A 16,221-nucleotide genomic window follows, 5' to 3' on the forward strand; every position below is an offset into this window, starting at 1 on the left:
CATGAGACTCATGGTCATCATTTTCCACCCTGGAACAACTAAGGTGTGATAGAAAAGAACTCACTGGGAGCCAGATGTTAGAAGCTCAGCTGAATTACCTGTGTAACGTAAATGAGTCACTTAATGCCTCTCATCTTCTCCAAAGCACATTGTAAATGACCAGACCCTATGCATGTATACTCTGTGCCATATGATTTCAAAAAAAGCTTTTGACACTAACTTATGAATTGTCTGCTCTCTTATTATAAGGCTAAATTTATTTCCAAAATACGTACTAACATTTTGAATTCTAAACACTCCTCAAATTCTTATAGCAATAGATAATAATGCTTTAATGGCCTATACAAAAGAATTTTTTAAATATCACTTCCATTTTATACATATGGGTTTTTCTCTCTCCTTAAGTCAATTTAAAAAAAAAAAAAAGAAAAGAAAAAAAGGAAGAATCTGTTTTGGTTCAGGAATTTGACTAAACTTTACCAGAAAAAGCAGATCGAGAGCAAACCTACTTATGAAATTCTAGGGCTTCCTGATAATGAAATTCACTGAAACTGAGCAGGTGAATACTGCAGAATTTTGTGTTTGGCACTCCACATTTCAGGTCTGTCTGGAACCAAGAAATACAAATAAAGATGTCTTAATTTTATGGCTAATGATAAATTTTGATACATTGATTGAGATTAAATTATTGATTTATGGTTTCCAATAGTTCTCATAGCTTAATAACACTTCACTGGTTACTGTATATATGAGAGCTCTGGATGGAAAAACCAGAAAGACTATACATGCACACGTGTATACATTGATAACTTTTAGCCATCAGCATAAATTATATAAGTCAAGTAGGGTTTTCTAATTACATATGATCTTCATATGATAATATTACAGACATATGACTAAATTTTCAAATAAGCATTAAAACTCTCTTTCAGATGGTAATGATAACCCTGTATGCGAGACAGCAAAAGAGACACAGATGTAAAGAACAGACTTTTGGACTCTGTGGGAAAGGGAGAGGGTGGGATGATTTGGGAGAATGGCATTGAAACATGTATAATATCATATGTGAAATGAATCACCAGTCCAGGCTTGATGCAGGATACAGGATGCTTGGGGCTGGTGCACTGGGATGACCCAGAGAGATGATATGGGGAGGGTGGTGGGAGGGGGGTTCAGGATTGGGAACTCATGTACACCTGTGGTGGATTCATGTCAATGTATGGCAAAACCAATACAGTATTGTAAAGTAAAAAAATAAAATTAAAAAAAAAACCTCTCTTTCATATATCTATCTAGATATCTAGATAGATACTTATCTACATAGGTAGATGATATATAGATGGATAGGTAGATAGATAGAGAGATTGATGAAACTAGCATCCTGATGGAAGTATCTAATTTGTTTCTAATAAAATATTGAAAACTTAAAAAATTTAATACAGCAGAGTTTTCCTTGGTCTTAGATTGAAAAGTCTGAAAACTATTGCACTCCTGCTGTATGCATGGCAATAGTGGACCTCTGCCAGCAAAGGCCTTTATCACAGCATAAATGGGGTTTTAAGTATTTGTTTCCAGTGCAGGTTCTTGCAGCCCAGGCACTTCCCAATCTCATTGTTCCTTTGTTCTAGCGGATGTACAAAGGGTTGACTGTTTTGTTTTCTGGCTCAGAGAGATTAGATAAAGCCTGCATTTCTGAACTTCACCCTCTAGGCACGCAACCTTAAAATTCATTTTTTATAGCTTTTATTTTTCAAATTATATATGTTTAGATCATAAGGATCATAACATTACTTTGTTTAACCTTTACCTGGCTGCACTGTGCATGTAGGTGACAGTATTGATCCCATTTGAACAATCACTGGAAAGCATCTCTTTCTCTCGTTCGCGTCCTTAAAATGCCTCTTCAGCAAAAACGCATCATCTCCGTTGGCTATGACAAGGTTGCTCTTGAGTTTCTCGGGTTATGAGAATCTCATGATAACAAGAAAGCTTTTTGTGAGGGGAAATTGTGTTCTTTCCTTTTATTATGGCGTCTTTAATTGTAGATTGTTATGTAGGATAGAAAATTTAAATAATATTGCCACACATACACACAGACACAAACCCATGCTGTTTTTCCTCAAGAACCCATAAATGAGAATCATCTTGGGAATTTTTTTTTTAATTTTATCTTAAGGGTTAGAAAGTTAGTTCATGGGAATAAATTGATAAGATTTTTCCAAGTTTTTTTTTTTCTTAAGAAAAGCAATTAATGCTATTATCAGTTTAGTCTCTTAAAAATATGGTATTCCAGTTTTGCCTCCATTCTGTCAGTGATTTGGAGAAAATTTCTTTTTTATGATCTCATAGACAGAATACATCGTATACCAGGTGTAGTCTCTGGTATATCTTGTTACTCCTCCAAACATTTAAAGATTATAGGTACTGTTGTTATGCTCCCCAGACAGGGGGAGAAATGGAGTTCTGACTCCAAAGCCTGCTCTCTCTGCCACTACTTCTATGACAAGATTGTCCCAACTAGAAGAGGAATAATAGTAATAGAAATATCAGCAAACATTGAACACCATGTGCCAGACACTTTTTTAAGTTCTCTAGATAAAATACTCAATTTCATCTTCATAACAGATCTACTGAAAAGATAGTATTGTTATCAGCGTTGCATGGAGGACACAGCTGAGGCACAGGGAGGGTAAGGAATTGCTATACAGCTGCAAAGCGGGAGACCCGATTCAAGACTCTAGAGTCTACACTGTTTAGCAGCTGTGAACCTGTGCTGCTGGGGTATAAACCAGAGAACCTTGGCCTCCTAGCTCACCTGTGCTGTGGAGTCCCAAAGTTTGCTGCCTTCACTTGGCTGTATTTAGCCTATGTGTGACGTCTCTGGGTGACCTATAGTCTACTGAGCTGTTTGGCTATAAATGCCTTTTGAATATAGAGTAAGATTACCTTGTTCCTGTTTGTATTTATGCTAATAACAAGTGAAGACTTTCTTAAAACATATACTGTTCTAGGAAGATGCTAGAATTTCTTATTTCGTGAGTAAAATATAATTTACCAGGTGGTAGATAAGAACTGAGATCACTCTGCCATGCCACTAAAACAGTTAACCTGACTCTTGAAATTTAGTCTCCAGTATCTTGAGCTCATTTCCTAAAACAAAAGCCAGGTAGGATTTCCGAAAACGTTGTATATGTCACTGTCAGAGTTTCTTCTCCCCATATTTAGGGTGAGGAGAGCCTCATTGCTCAGATGGTCACACAGCATCATCTGCTCTCTAAATCTTATTCCCTTAGTTCCTAAACTGGAGATGTCCCGGTCATCCTATTTTAAGTTCTACAGTGAAGATTCAGTACACAGGAAACAGGACTCCTCAAATTGACCCATGGCTTTGAGAACTGAAATTAAGTGCACAGCCAGGTCCAGGACTAACCCATTCCCGTCTGCTCTAAGAGTTCTGGCAGCTCCAAAATGTCCCAGAACTCAAGTTTAAAAAAATCTAGGGACATAAGGAATCCCAGTTTCTAAAAATATTTATTTGGCTGAGTTGGGTCTTAATTATAGCACACAGGATCTTCACTGCACAATGTGGGATCTTTCCTTGTGGTGCACAGACTCTCTAGTTGTGGTGCATGGGCTTAGTTGGTCCAGGACATGTGGGATCTTAGTTCCCCGACCAGGGATTAAACCCACACCCCCTGCATTACAAGCAGATTCTTTACCACTGGACTACCAGGGAAGTCCCAGGGAATCCCTGTTGTTGGGAGTATTCATTTTGGTGAACATACCTAACCTTGGCTTCATTACCAGGTTTGTATCTTTTGTGATTTTCTGATATCTAAGAACAACCCAAAGTTTTGTAAATGTAAGCCCCTAAGCCCCACAACCTAAAAAAGAGAACATTTAGCAGAAATTTTAAAATTATTTCTTAGTATCTATATTTTCTGTTGAGATTTTCAGTATTTATCCAGGAAGAGCCTGGATGTTTGTCAATGTTTGAAAAATGCAAAACCTGCAAGCCAAAGAAAATGTAACCTTGCTTGTATCTCCAAGCTCAGAGCTGTTGAAACAAAAAAGTTTTATTAGAAAAAAAGGAGTTTATATGACGAATAGCTAAGGTAGATTCCATTCTTAAATACAGTGGTTTGGAAGTAGTGTAAAATGCCCATTCATATCACGGGCAGCAGAGTTCTGAAAGTGTTGAAGGAAACTGAGTCTGGATTGTAGCAAGGTAAGAGTGCATCTGCAGAAGTCCTCAAGCCACCTTCTCCTTTTCGGTTTTTGCCCCATAGATCCATTACCTCCTGCTAGGTTTGAAGTCAGTAAAGAGAAAACAACTTCTACCAGTTTGCATGTTTGGTGGACTCCTTCCTCGGGAAAAGTCACCTGGTATGAGGTACAGTTACTTGATGATAACCAAAAGATACAGATGGCCCAAATTCAAGAAAGAGCTTCACGGAATGAATACACGTTTTTCAACCTCACTGCTGGTAATAAGTATAAAATTGCCATCACAGCTGTTTCTGGGGATAAACGTTCCTCTACAATGTATGCCAATGGATCAACAGGTAAGATTTGTTTACATGTAGTTGAGTAGTTAATAGTCTATACTCCTTTTGAAATTATATTAGATTCAGGAAAAAGCAGTAAGAATGCCATCAGATCAACGATAGATATATAGACAGACAGACAACGAAACTGTTTGATATAGAGGAAAGACTGGACTGGAAACAAGGAGGTGGGATTGGGCTGCCACCTTGCCAGGTGATTTTGAACAAGTCATGGAACTTCTCTGGGACCGGAACTTTCTCCAAAATGAAGATATTTCCTAACAAGTCTTTGCTTGTCCCCATGCATCTCAGTATCAGTGGCACGTTACCAGTTCCTTCCATAACACACTGTCTTATCATTCACTCGCCACTGATTTTCTCTCCTGCTTTGTTGCTCTTTCAATTTTTCATCTTCTCTAGTTCTTTCTTTTCTCTTTTCCTTTTACTGCTATGCCACATCATACTCCATTGGCAAAATCTACCTTGATACCTGTTAAATGGGGGAGATAGGTACACTATGATGTAGCTTCAGGCTGTGGGATTTGAAAAGAGCATTAATCCAGATCCCAGGAAAATGTCAAGGGTGCTATTTTCATTAGTTATTACACAAATTACAGAGAAGCAAAAATGAATGTGTGGTTTCAAATAAAATGTGTTTATATATTTTATAAGGAAATTATGAATAACACTTTGGAAATGCATTTTATCCCACTAGTGCCATCCCCAGTGAAAGACATTGGTGTTTTGGCGAAAACTAATTCGCTCCTGATTTCCTGGTCACGTGGCTCTGGGAACGTGGAACGATACCAGCTGATGTTAATGGATAAAGGGATTCTAGTTCATAGTAATGCTGTGGACACTACTTTCTACACTTTTCATGGACTGACGCCTGGTCACCTCTATAATGTCACCATTGTTAGTGAGGCTGCAGGGCTGCAAAACTACAGATGGAAATCAGCCAGGACAAGTAAGTTTCCCTAGCTTTTCTGTACAGTAATAAGCTCAATTCAAAGAAATCTTTAATAAATAAGGTTTATTATTTGAATAGTGGCAGTATAGGACAAATTAAAATCCATAAATTATAAAAGACCTTAATATGTATCCATATTTCTAGGATTCCCTTTTATTCTAAAGTTTAGGCTAGCCCTTGGCAGCATTATGAAATAGCAAAATTAATCATGGATATAGTCTCAGCTTCACTTTTTATTTAAGGATTGTTACTTCCTTCTCTTAAACCAGCATCCACTGCCTTTGTGACATCACTCACAATGAACCAGGATTACTCCTCTCAGTGCTATACAAACACCTACTCCTGTGAACCAGCCATTTCCCAAACCTTCTCTTCTATGAAGCATCTACTGAGACCCAATTCTATAGTTGTTCGCATAGGCTGACATAGCAAGAAAGCTCATCTGTGCTCTGCTAAGTTTTAATGAATCGTGTATATACACACATACTCATTCATTTGTTCTTTTAATCAGTATTTGTAAGGTGCAAACGATATAGTCGACATTGTAGATGCAACAGTGTCCAAGAAAGACAATGTCTTTGCCTTCATGGAGCTTCCATTCAAGTGGATTCTAATGCTTCTAGTCAGCCTACTGTGTTAAAAAAAATCCCCTCCTTTGGGAAGCTATGTACGTTTAAGAGAAACTCTAAAATATGTAGTGCCCAAGGCAATGGCACCCCACTCCAGTACTCTCGCCTGGAAAATCCCACGGATGGAGGAGCCTGGTGGGCTGCAGTCCATGGGGTCGCTAAGAGTCAGACACGACTGAGTGACTTCACTTTCACTTTTCACTTTCATGCATTGGAGAAGGAAATGGCAACCCACTTCAGTGTTCTTGCCTGGAGAATCCCAGGGACGGGGTAGCCTGGTGGGCTGCCGTCTATGGGGTCGCATAGAGTCAGACACGACTGAAGCGACTTAGCAGCAGCAGCAGCAGACATTATTCTAGTGGGGAGAGTTCCTGAAACTATAGGAGGTTGGTAGGAAAGATATTTGAAGACACCTATATATTTACATATTTTTATATCACACTTGAAAAAAAAGTGTATATATATATATTAGCAAAAAAAGTACCATATATCTTATTATTTATGTATATCAAGAGCAATTACATTTCTAATTTGCCTGTGCAAAAACAGTGTGCTATATCCGTTATTTTAGTGAAACGTTATTAATTTATATTATGCCATTAGTGAAGCCAAAAATTATAGCATAGGCAAAAGTTAGAAAAAATATTCACCAAAGTATCTCTTCTTTGTAATCATTTCCTTTGATGAAATAATAGCACAACTCTTAAGCTTTAGCTTTATCATGATTTAATATAAAAAAGAAAGTACTTTTAGCACAAAAATTTATGATACCCAATCAATCAACCAATCTATTTATTATGTACTTGCTGTTATTAAATACATAAAAAAGATGGGTAGAAATTAAGCAGATGACCGACTTCTTTGAGGAGTCCACTTAAAGATTTCAGAACTGGAAAAGACCATTTTAAGTTTTTTTGACCCAAGTCATCATTAAGCTAAAGGCCTCTAGGCTTAGTGAGATAGACAGAGCTGTCCAGGGTTGCCCAGCCAACCTATGGCCAAATTTGAGCCAGAATCTAGGCTCCTGACTGCCATGTTTGTGTTCTCTCCACTAACCAGACAACCTTTCTTTGGTTTTGTAGTATTTTTTTTAACATCGTGAAGTCATTTTCTTCAGAGCAGAGACTGTGGCTTGTAGAGATTAAAATACAGGTCAGAATTTGGCCATAAGAGTGATATGACATCCTGAAATAAAATCTCTCTCCTGTTCTTCCTAATTAGCCCCCATGGAAGTCTCAAATCTGAAGGTGACGAATGAAGGCACTATGACTTCTCTAAAAGTCAAGTGGCAAAAGCCTTCCGGAAATGTGGATTTCTACAACATTACCCTGTCTTACCAAGGGACCATCAAACAATCCAGAATATTAGCATCCCAGATTACTGAAAGTCAATTTAAAGACTTGGCCCCTGGACGACTTTATCAAGTCACCATCAGCTGTGTGTCTGGTGAATTATCTGCTCACAAGACAGCAGTGGGCAGAACAGGTGAGTCTAAGGCTCCATAAATTCCTTAGTTGCTCAAATCACTCTCTGATCCATCTTAGAATGGGATAAAATAGTTCAGTTCAGTCGCTCAGTCATGAGCACTCCAGGCCTCCCTGTCCATCACCAACTCCCGGAGTCTACTCAAACTCACGTCCATTGAGTTGGTGATGCCATACAACCATCTCATCCTCTGTTGTCCCCTTCTCCTCTCACCTTCTATCTTTCCCAGCATTAGAGCCTTTTCAGATGAGTCAGCTCTTCGCATCAGGTGGCCAAAGTATTGGAGTTTCAGCTTCAACATCAGTCCTTCCAATGAACATTCAGGACTGATTTCCTTTAGGATGGACTGGTTGGATCTCCTTGCAGTCCAAGGGACTCTCAAGAGCCTTCTCCAACACCACAGTTCAAAAGCACCAATTCTTCGGCACTCAGCTTTCGTTATAGTCCAACTCTCACATCCATACCTGACCACTGGAAAAACCATAGCCTTGACTAGAAGAACCTTTGTTGGCAAAGTAATGTCTCTGCTTTTCAATATGCTGTCTAGGTTGGTCATAACTTTCCTTCCAAGGAGTAAGCATTTTTTAATTTCATGGCTGTGGTCACCATCTGCAGTGATTTTGGAGCCCCCAAAAATAAAGTTTCCACTGTTCCCCCATCTGTTTGCCATGAAGCAATGGGACTGGATGCCATGATCTTCATTTTCTGAATGTTGAGCTTTAAGCCAACTTTTTCACTCTCCTCTTTCACTTTCATCAAGAGGCTCTTTAGTTCTTCTTCACTTTCTGCCATAAGGGTGGTATCATCTGCATATCTGAGGTTATTGATATTTCTCCCAGCAATCTTGATTCCAGCTTGTGCTTCATCCAGCCCAGCATTTCTCATGATGTATTCTTCGTATAATTTAAACAAGCATGGTGACAATATACAACCTTGACGTACTCCTTTCTTATTTGGAACCAGTCTGTTGTTCCATGCCCAGTTCTAACTGTTGCTTCCTGACCTGCATATGGATTTCTCAAAATAAGATAGAAGGAAAAAATTTTTCCCACCTTGGGAAGTATAGTCTACATAATTCCTATGGAGACTGAGAGTATCTATGAGTGAGGACCCCCTGTGCAGAGTCAAGCAGAGGGTTGATTGCATTTTATGAGTTTTTTAAGCAAATGGATATGGATTGATTTCTGAACAATCTGTATTACTGGCTCTGCCCTGTGCTCTTTCATGTCACACTACTTCAGTAGCATAAATGAATTAGAACTGATACTAATCAATAAAACATTTCTGATCAACTCTTATAATGAGGGCTTTGTTGTTGTTTGTTGTTCAGTCACTCAGTTGTGTCCAACTCTTTGTGACCCCATGTTTACCAGGCTTCCCTGTCCTTTGCTATATCCTGGAGCTTGCTCAAACTCATGTCTATTGAGCTGGTGGTACCATCCAGCCATCTTGTCCTCTGTCGTCCCCTTCTCCTCCTGCCTTCAATCTTTCACAGCATCAGAGTCTTAACCATGTTTTCCATAAATTATTTTATTATGCCACCAAACATTTATGCAGTGCCTTCCTTGTATAAATTATAGTATCATGCACTTTCAGAGTTATTAAGATGATCCTTCAGCTCAATATGGTCTGTGACCTATTTTTGTGTAACACCAAACTGAATGGTTCTTACATTTTAAAGCAGCTTTAAAAAGAAAGAAAGAAAACAAAAGAAAAATAGAAATATATGGCCTGAAAATTCTGAAATATCAATATTTACTTTGCTAACCCTTGTTTCTAAGGAAGTTATATTTTAATCACACAAAGGTAGAATATGCACACAAATTTTAAAAATATTACATTTTAATGATGTAATTATATTGATGTTTCCATGGATCAGGCACTGACTGAATACAGCATTATTTCATTCAGTTTTCACCAAAATCACTAGATGTCTTATTGTTATCACCAGTTTATAGATAATTCAGAGAGGTCAAATAACTTGTCCATCGTCAACCAGTAAGTGATGGAGTTTAAACCAGGCTGTCTGATTCCAGGGTCCATTGTCTATGTTGTTGGAGATGCCAGATAAAAGCCATAAATATGGTAAGAAAGAAATGAGAAGCTCTCTTTCAGAAGATCAGTAAAGATTCTGGGGAGGCAATGGCCTTTAACTGGGATTTTTAAAATATGAAGCTCTTGGCAAGTTAAGAGGGAAAGGAGGGAAGGGCATTTGAGGTATAGAGAATAATAAAGACACAGTGGCAGAGGAGCCCAGGCGATCTAAGGTCTAAGGATGAGAAACTGGAGGCCAGCATTCACTAGTGGGGAATCAGGGAGGGGCCCTGCAGGGAGACGTCAGGGTGAAGACTGGCAGGAACTGGGCTTTGATTTGGGAGAGCTACAAACTCCGCAACAAAGACTTGATGTTTTATTCTGTAGTTAATGGAGAAACCTTGAATGTTTTTGAGCAAAGGAATAATAAGATCAGAGTTATATTGCTAGAAGGTTAATCTTTTCAACTGGAAAAGAAAGAAAAGTTTTGTGACCACTATCTTCTGAAAGATACCATATCCATCAATGTCACTGTCATTAGAAGCAATATCAATCGTCTCTAGGGCTGGTGTGTAATTAAAAAAAAAAAATAGCGTTCGTATCACCAGGTTATTAATAGTGTTTCAGAAGATCACACTACTGATATATTGCTAAAATGATTTTAGCAAACATGTCTCACATGTCAGATGGCTCCAAATTACTCATTTGCAATTCACAAACATCAGGAGGAGATAGAAGTGTTTTGAATTGCTACTATTAGGTTTCTTATTTACTGTTGGCCATGAAAAGTGAACAAGTATCCTTACCTTTGGATTTTGGTATCTCCTTGTGACATCATTTCACTGTTTAGTTCCACAGAAAGTTGAGGACCTGGAGGCAAACAGCAATGGTTCTACGAAGTCCCTGGTGGTAAGCTGGTCGCCCCCTGCTGGAGACTGGGAGCGCTATCGTATCCTGCTCTGGAATGATTCTTCGGTGCTGCTCAACATCACCGTGGGAAAGGAGGAAACACACTATGTCATAGATGACGTGGGGCTTATACCGGGAAGACAGTATGAGATAGAAGTCACTGTTGAGAGCGGAAATCTGAAGAATTCTACGCGTTGCCAAGGCAGGACAGGTAAGCAAATATTATGGTGTTAATGACTGACAGAACCTTAATTTGGACCTTCATCCAAGTAATTCAGGTAACCATCAATATTTTACCCCAGCATTCCCTGGATTTGAGACATTTTAAACTGGTAGACTGAAATAGGTTGGTAATGTTTAATTTTGTCAAATTAGAACAATAGAAATCACTTCCGCTAGTAAGTCCATTGTATAAAAGAAAGACCTTTTTTAACATCAAAAGAATAAGGAAACAATCTGGGCGAATCCTCCCCACAAAGTAGATATTTGATAACTATTTCTTGGTAGTTAGTGTTAGAGAACCACTGCCTTGACCCACTGCTGACTAATGGGAGAGTTTCAGGTACCACAAAAGAGTTGTTAAAGCAATGAGGGATATATTCAGATTTTAGGGCAGAGGAGAGTGAGGTTTCTAAGACATGGATTTCGGTGTTCTTGCTGTCACCATTACACTGTAATTCCATGGGCAAGTCACAACCTCTCTGAGTCCATTTCCTCAATTTTCAAGTAAGAGAGTTGACCTCTAAGCTCAACGTTTCTATGAAAATCCCTGTGATGTGGAATATGCCACACTTAGAGGGAAATTCAAATATATTCTCTCTTAGTCTTGCGTGATAATAAGGAAATAACTACACCGATGCAGTGTTCTTAGAAGAATGTCAAAGAAAAGGACCAAGGACCATGTCTTTAGCTTGCCAACTGTGTCTTCCAGTCATCTCTTCATTTTCCAACTGTTAATATCTCCTGGATGATGATCAAAAATAAATGACCCAGTAATTTCCAAGAGTACTCTTTTGAATCCTTATTTCTGGTTATGTTACACAAACAACATTTTTTATGATTAGCATTTTTTTTTTGATAAATGCTTATAAGCATTCAGAAAAGAAATGTTCGACTAGAACACTCCTGTGGGTAGGAAGGAGCAGATCTCTAAAGAATACTCAAATGTATCCGAGTAAATCAATAACCCAGACATTGTTCTTGTTCAGTTGCTCAGTCGTGTCTGACTCTTTTCTACCCCCATGCACACCATGCTCTGTCCCTCACCATCTCCCAGAGCTTGCTCAGACTCGTGGCCATTGAGTCAATGATGCCATCTAACCGTCTCATCCTCTGTCATCCCCTTCTCCTCCTGCCCTCAGTCTTTCCCAGCATCAGGGTCTTTTCTAATGAGTCGGTTCTTCATATCAGGTGGCCAAACTGTTGGAGCTTCAGCACGAGTCCCTCCAGTGAATATTCAGGATTGATTTCCTTTAGAATTGACTGGTTTGGCCTCCTTGCAGTTTAAGGGACTCTCAAGAGTCTCCTCCAGCCCCCAAATGACCCAAATGTCTACTGCTTTTTCCTCAGTTCCCCTGGCTGTCCTTCATCTTCGTGTCAAACATGCCAATGAAACCTCACTGACCATCATGTGGCAGACCCCTGCAGCAGAATGGGAAAAATACATCATTTCACTCATCGACAGAGACCTCTTACTCATCCATAAGTTGCTTCCCAGAGATGCCAAAGAATTCACTTTCACTGACCTGGTGCCTGGACGAAAATACATAGCTACAGTCACCAGTGTTAGTGGAGACCTCAAAAATTCATCTTTAACAAAAGGAAGAACAGGTAATATTTTAAAATAAATTTTAGACTTTAAAAGTATCCTGTCTGCTGAATTATGTAACATTCATCTTATAAATGTTCATTAAGAGCCTATTCAGTACTGGGCATACTGGGCATTGTATATATCTATACATTCATGTTTCATGTTTTCCATATATTTGCTCTCTGGGCTATAGTCTGGATAATTTCCTCAGGTCTTAGTTTTAGTTTATTAATTCTTTTTTTAGTTTTATCTGATCTATTTGAAAGTCCACCCATTGAGTTTTAAAATTTAATTGTTATGTTCTTCACTTTTAAATATTTTCTTTGGTTGTCTTTCAAATCTGTTTTGTATTCATTGCTTTTCCATTCTCCCCCTTCTATTACTTTAAGTAAATTAATGACTTTTATTTTCAATCTATGTCTGATTAGTCCAATATCTGAAATCATCAGGAGTTCAGTCCTGTTGTTTATCGAGTTGTCTGCCTTTGCCCATGGTGCTTTACTTCCTCAAATATTTGTGATCTTTACTTTAAACTCTTATATCTTGGATTTTTATTTTGTGGGAATTCTTTGAGATAGGTTTCAGAAAGAATTTTCTTGAGATTCTTTCAGGTGCACAGGATCTCTAGCAATTCAGACATTTAATCGAAATTATCAGCTTGAGGTTATGAAGTTGGGTTGCAGACTCGCTGAAAATGTGATGAATTCTCAGTGGAAGTTTTTTCTCCCAATACTAAGGAGGCTGAAGTACATGGGGAACAGGGAGAAAATATTTATTTCACTTACATTTAGAATGTAAGCTTTCAGGATTCAGTATTATGCAGAGTCACCTATGAGGTTCCTCACCCTGGGAAAGTCCTATTCATAGTTCCAGCAAAGCTATAAAATCAAAGCTTAGGTTTATATTTGAAAGGTGCCCTCATGGTGAAAGTCTGCTTCAGCTATCCAGTTACCTCTCTCACTTTATTATAGGTTTCTGAGAATTCATTACATTTTTGACAACTCATTCATATAATTACATTTTTATGTTTTGTCCAGCATGTGCAGTTGTGTTTATTGAGGGGATTTTCATGGTTGTGCCAGAAATGAAAGTGTTTTTGTAGTGATTTCCCTTGTTGTGCAAAAGCCTTTAAGTTTAATCACGTCTCGTTTGTTTTTACTTTTATTTCTCTTGCATTTAGGGGACAAATCCAGAAAAATATTATTACAATTTATGTCAACAGTGTTCTGCCTATGTTCTGTTCTAGAAGTTTTATGATTTCCAATCTTACATTTAGGTCTTTAATCAATTTTGAGTTTATTTTTGTGTATAGTGTGATGAAATATTCTAATTTCATTTTTGTACATGTAGCTGTCTAGTTATCCCAGCACCACTTGTTGAAAAGAATATCTTTTCTTCATTGTATATTCTTGCCTCCTTTGCCATAGATTAAATAGCCATAAGTGTGTGGATTTAGTTCTGGGCTGTCTGTTCTGTTCTATTGATCTATGTGTTAGTATAATCTGAATTCTGGGAGCTTGATATCTCCAGCTTTGTTCTGGTTTTTCAAGATTGCTTTGATAATTCATGGTTTTTGTGATTCCATGTGAATTTTAGGATTTTTTTTCTAGCTTTGTAAAAAATGTCATGGATATTTTGGTAGTAATTGCATGAAATCTATAGATTACTTTGGGTAGTATGGCCATTTTAAACAATATTAATTCTTCTAATCCAAGAGCATGGGATATCTTTCCATTTCTTTGTATCATCTTCAGTTTTCCTTCATCAATGTTTTTATAGTTTTCAGACTATATTTCACCTCCTTGATTAAGTTTATTCTTTGATATTTTATCCTTTTTGATTTGTGGTTGTCATGGGATTCACATATGTACTGACCTATAATTATATCTGCTTGGTTTAGACTGGTAGTCATTTAAGTTCACATGCATTCTGAAATACCTACGTTTTTTACTTTCCTATCCCACATTTTGTGGGTTTGATACCATAATTTACATCTTTTGCTGATCCCTTAATTATATATTGTTATTATAGTCGCATTTACAATTTTTTTGTCTTTTAATGTACATACTGGCTTTTTAAGTGGTTGATCCTTCATTCTTATTATATATTTGCCTTTTTCTAGTGGGAGTTTTTCATTTCCTATAGATTCTTACTTGTTTTCTATTTAGAGAAGACCCCTCAACTTTTCTTTTAGGGTATGTGTAGTATTGATGAACTTTTAGTGTTTGCTTGTCTTTAGTTTTTGCTTATCTCTACTTCTATTTTAACTGATAATTTTGCTGGGTATTTTAACTGATAATCATCCAATCTTAGGTTAGATGTTTTTCCCTTTCAGCACTTTGAATATATCATGCCACTGCCTTCTGGCCTGGAATATTTCTGTACAAAAATCAGCTGAGAGCCTTATAAGGATTCCATTGTGTATGAGTCTTTATTTTTCTCTTGTTGCCTTTAGAATTTTCTCTTTCGCTTTTGCCATTTTAATTATGCTATGTCTTGTGGCTTTATTTGGGTTCATCTTATTTGGGACCCTCTGTGCTTCCTGAACCTGCATATCTGTTTCTTTCTTCATGCTTGAGAAGTCTTCAGATGTAATTTCATCAAATACATTTTCAATCCTCTTTTCTCTCTCTTCACCTCTGGGACCCCTATAATGCAAGTATTGGAATACTTAATGTTATTCCAGACATCTCTTAAATTGCTTTCATTTTTTAAAATTTGTTTTTCTTTCTTTCTTTGTTCTGACTGAGTAGTTTACATTATTCTGTCTTCTAGCTGACTTATGTGTTCTAAGTCTGCTCCTCATTCCTTCTTAGTGTTTTTTTTTTCCCCCCTTTTATTTCAGCTGTTGAGTTATTCATTTCTGGTTGGGTCTATTTTATATCTTCTGGTTCCTTGTTAAAATGTTCACTGTTTAGATAAACTTTTTCCCTAATTCAGTTAACATTTTTATTACCAATGTTTTTAATTCTTTGCCTGGTAAATTGTTGATTTCTGTTTCATTCATTTTTTCAGGGATTTACTTTCTCTTTTCAGTTGAGAGTAGTCCTCTGCTTTTTCACTGTGCTCTCTGTCCTCTTGCTCCACCATCTTGATCTCCTCCTCTGGCTTGTCTTTTCCTTAATTTATTAGTGTGTCTTGCAAAACATGAGTTTTTAACTTTGACGTTCAATTTGTCAATTTTTTATTTCATAAATATGCTTTTGGGGTCATATCTAAGAAATCTTTGTCTGATACAAGGTCATCAAAATTTTCTCTTAGAAGTTTCATAGTTTTAGGTTATGAATTTAGGTGTATTATCAATTTTGAATTTTTGTATATATGTGAGATATGAAGCAAGGTTTCTTTCTTTGCACATGAACAGCCAGTAGTTGTAATCCTCTTTGTTGAAAAAGATTCTCCTTTCTTTATTGAATTGCCCTTGCATCTTTAAAAAAACATCAGTCTACATGGCCTATTTCTGGATCCTCAATTTTTTTCTGTTAGTCTGTCTGTCTACTTTTTTTTCCAACATCACACTGTCGTCATTACTGTAGCTTTCTAGAAGTCTTGAAATCAGATGATGTTAGTCCTTCAACTTTATTTTTGTTTTTCAAAATTATTTTGGCATATAATTTCTTTGCTTTCCACAGGTAATTTAGAATTAGAATGGAATCTTTCAACCCATGTACAGTAAAATATTATAATGAATATGTTTATATTTTAATCAAAAAGTCAGTGATTTCTGAGAAAGGTTGTGCCAAGGTTCTAATCCCGTTGCTTATCTATCATAATTCTGGGAAGAGGCACAAAGGAAATGTTTATCAAGTGCCAACTTCAAGATCTGTGTAAAAAGAT

The 16,221-nt window shown here is 37.3% G+C and overlaps 1 protein-coding gene across 2 annotated transcripts in view; it reads left to right on the plus strand.

Moving 5' to 3' along the window:
* PTPRB (protein tyrosine phosphatase, receptor type B) overlaps positions 1–16,221 on the plus strand; it is a 121,474-nt gene that overhangs the window by 43,191 nt on the left and 62,062 nt on the right. For both annotated transcript variants that reach the window (XM_005680175.3, XM_018047943.1), the window contains 5 exons: positions 4,290–4,565; positions 5,263–5,514; positions 7,368–7,631; positions 10,516–10,785; positions 12,144–12,404. In XM_005680175.3, coding sequence (XP_005680232.2) covers positions 4,290–4,565; positions 5,263–5,514; positions 7,368–7,631; positions 10,516–10,785; positions 12,144–12,404 — 1,323 coding nt within the window. The remainder of the gene's footprint in view (positions 1–4,289; positions 4,566–5,262; positions 5,515–7,367; positions 7,632–10,515; positions 10,786–12,143; positions 12,405–16,221) is intronic.

This window comes from Capra hircus, chromosome 5 (assembly GCF_001704415.2).
Source record: "Capra hircus breed San Clemente chromosome 5, ASM170441v1, whole genome shotgun sequence".
In the NCBI taxonomy this organism is placed as follows: domain Eukaryota; kingdom Metazoa; phylum Chordata; class Mammalia; order Artiodactyla; family Bovidae; genus Capra; species Capra hircus.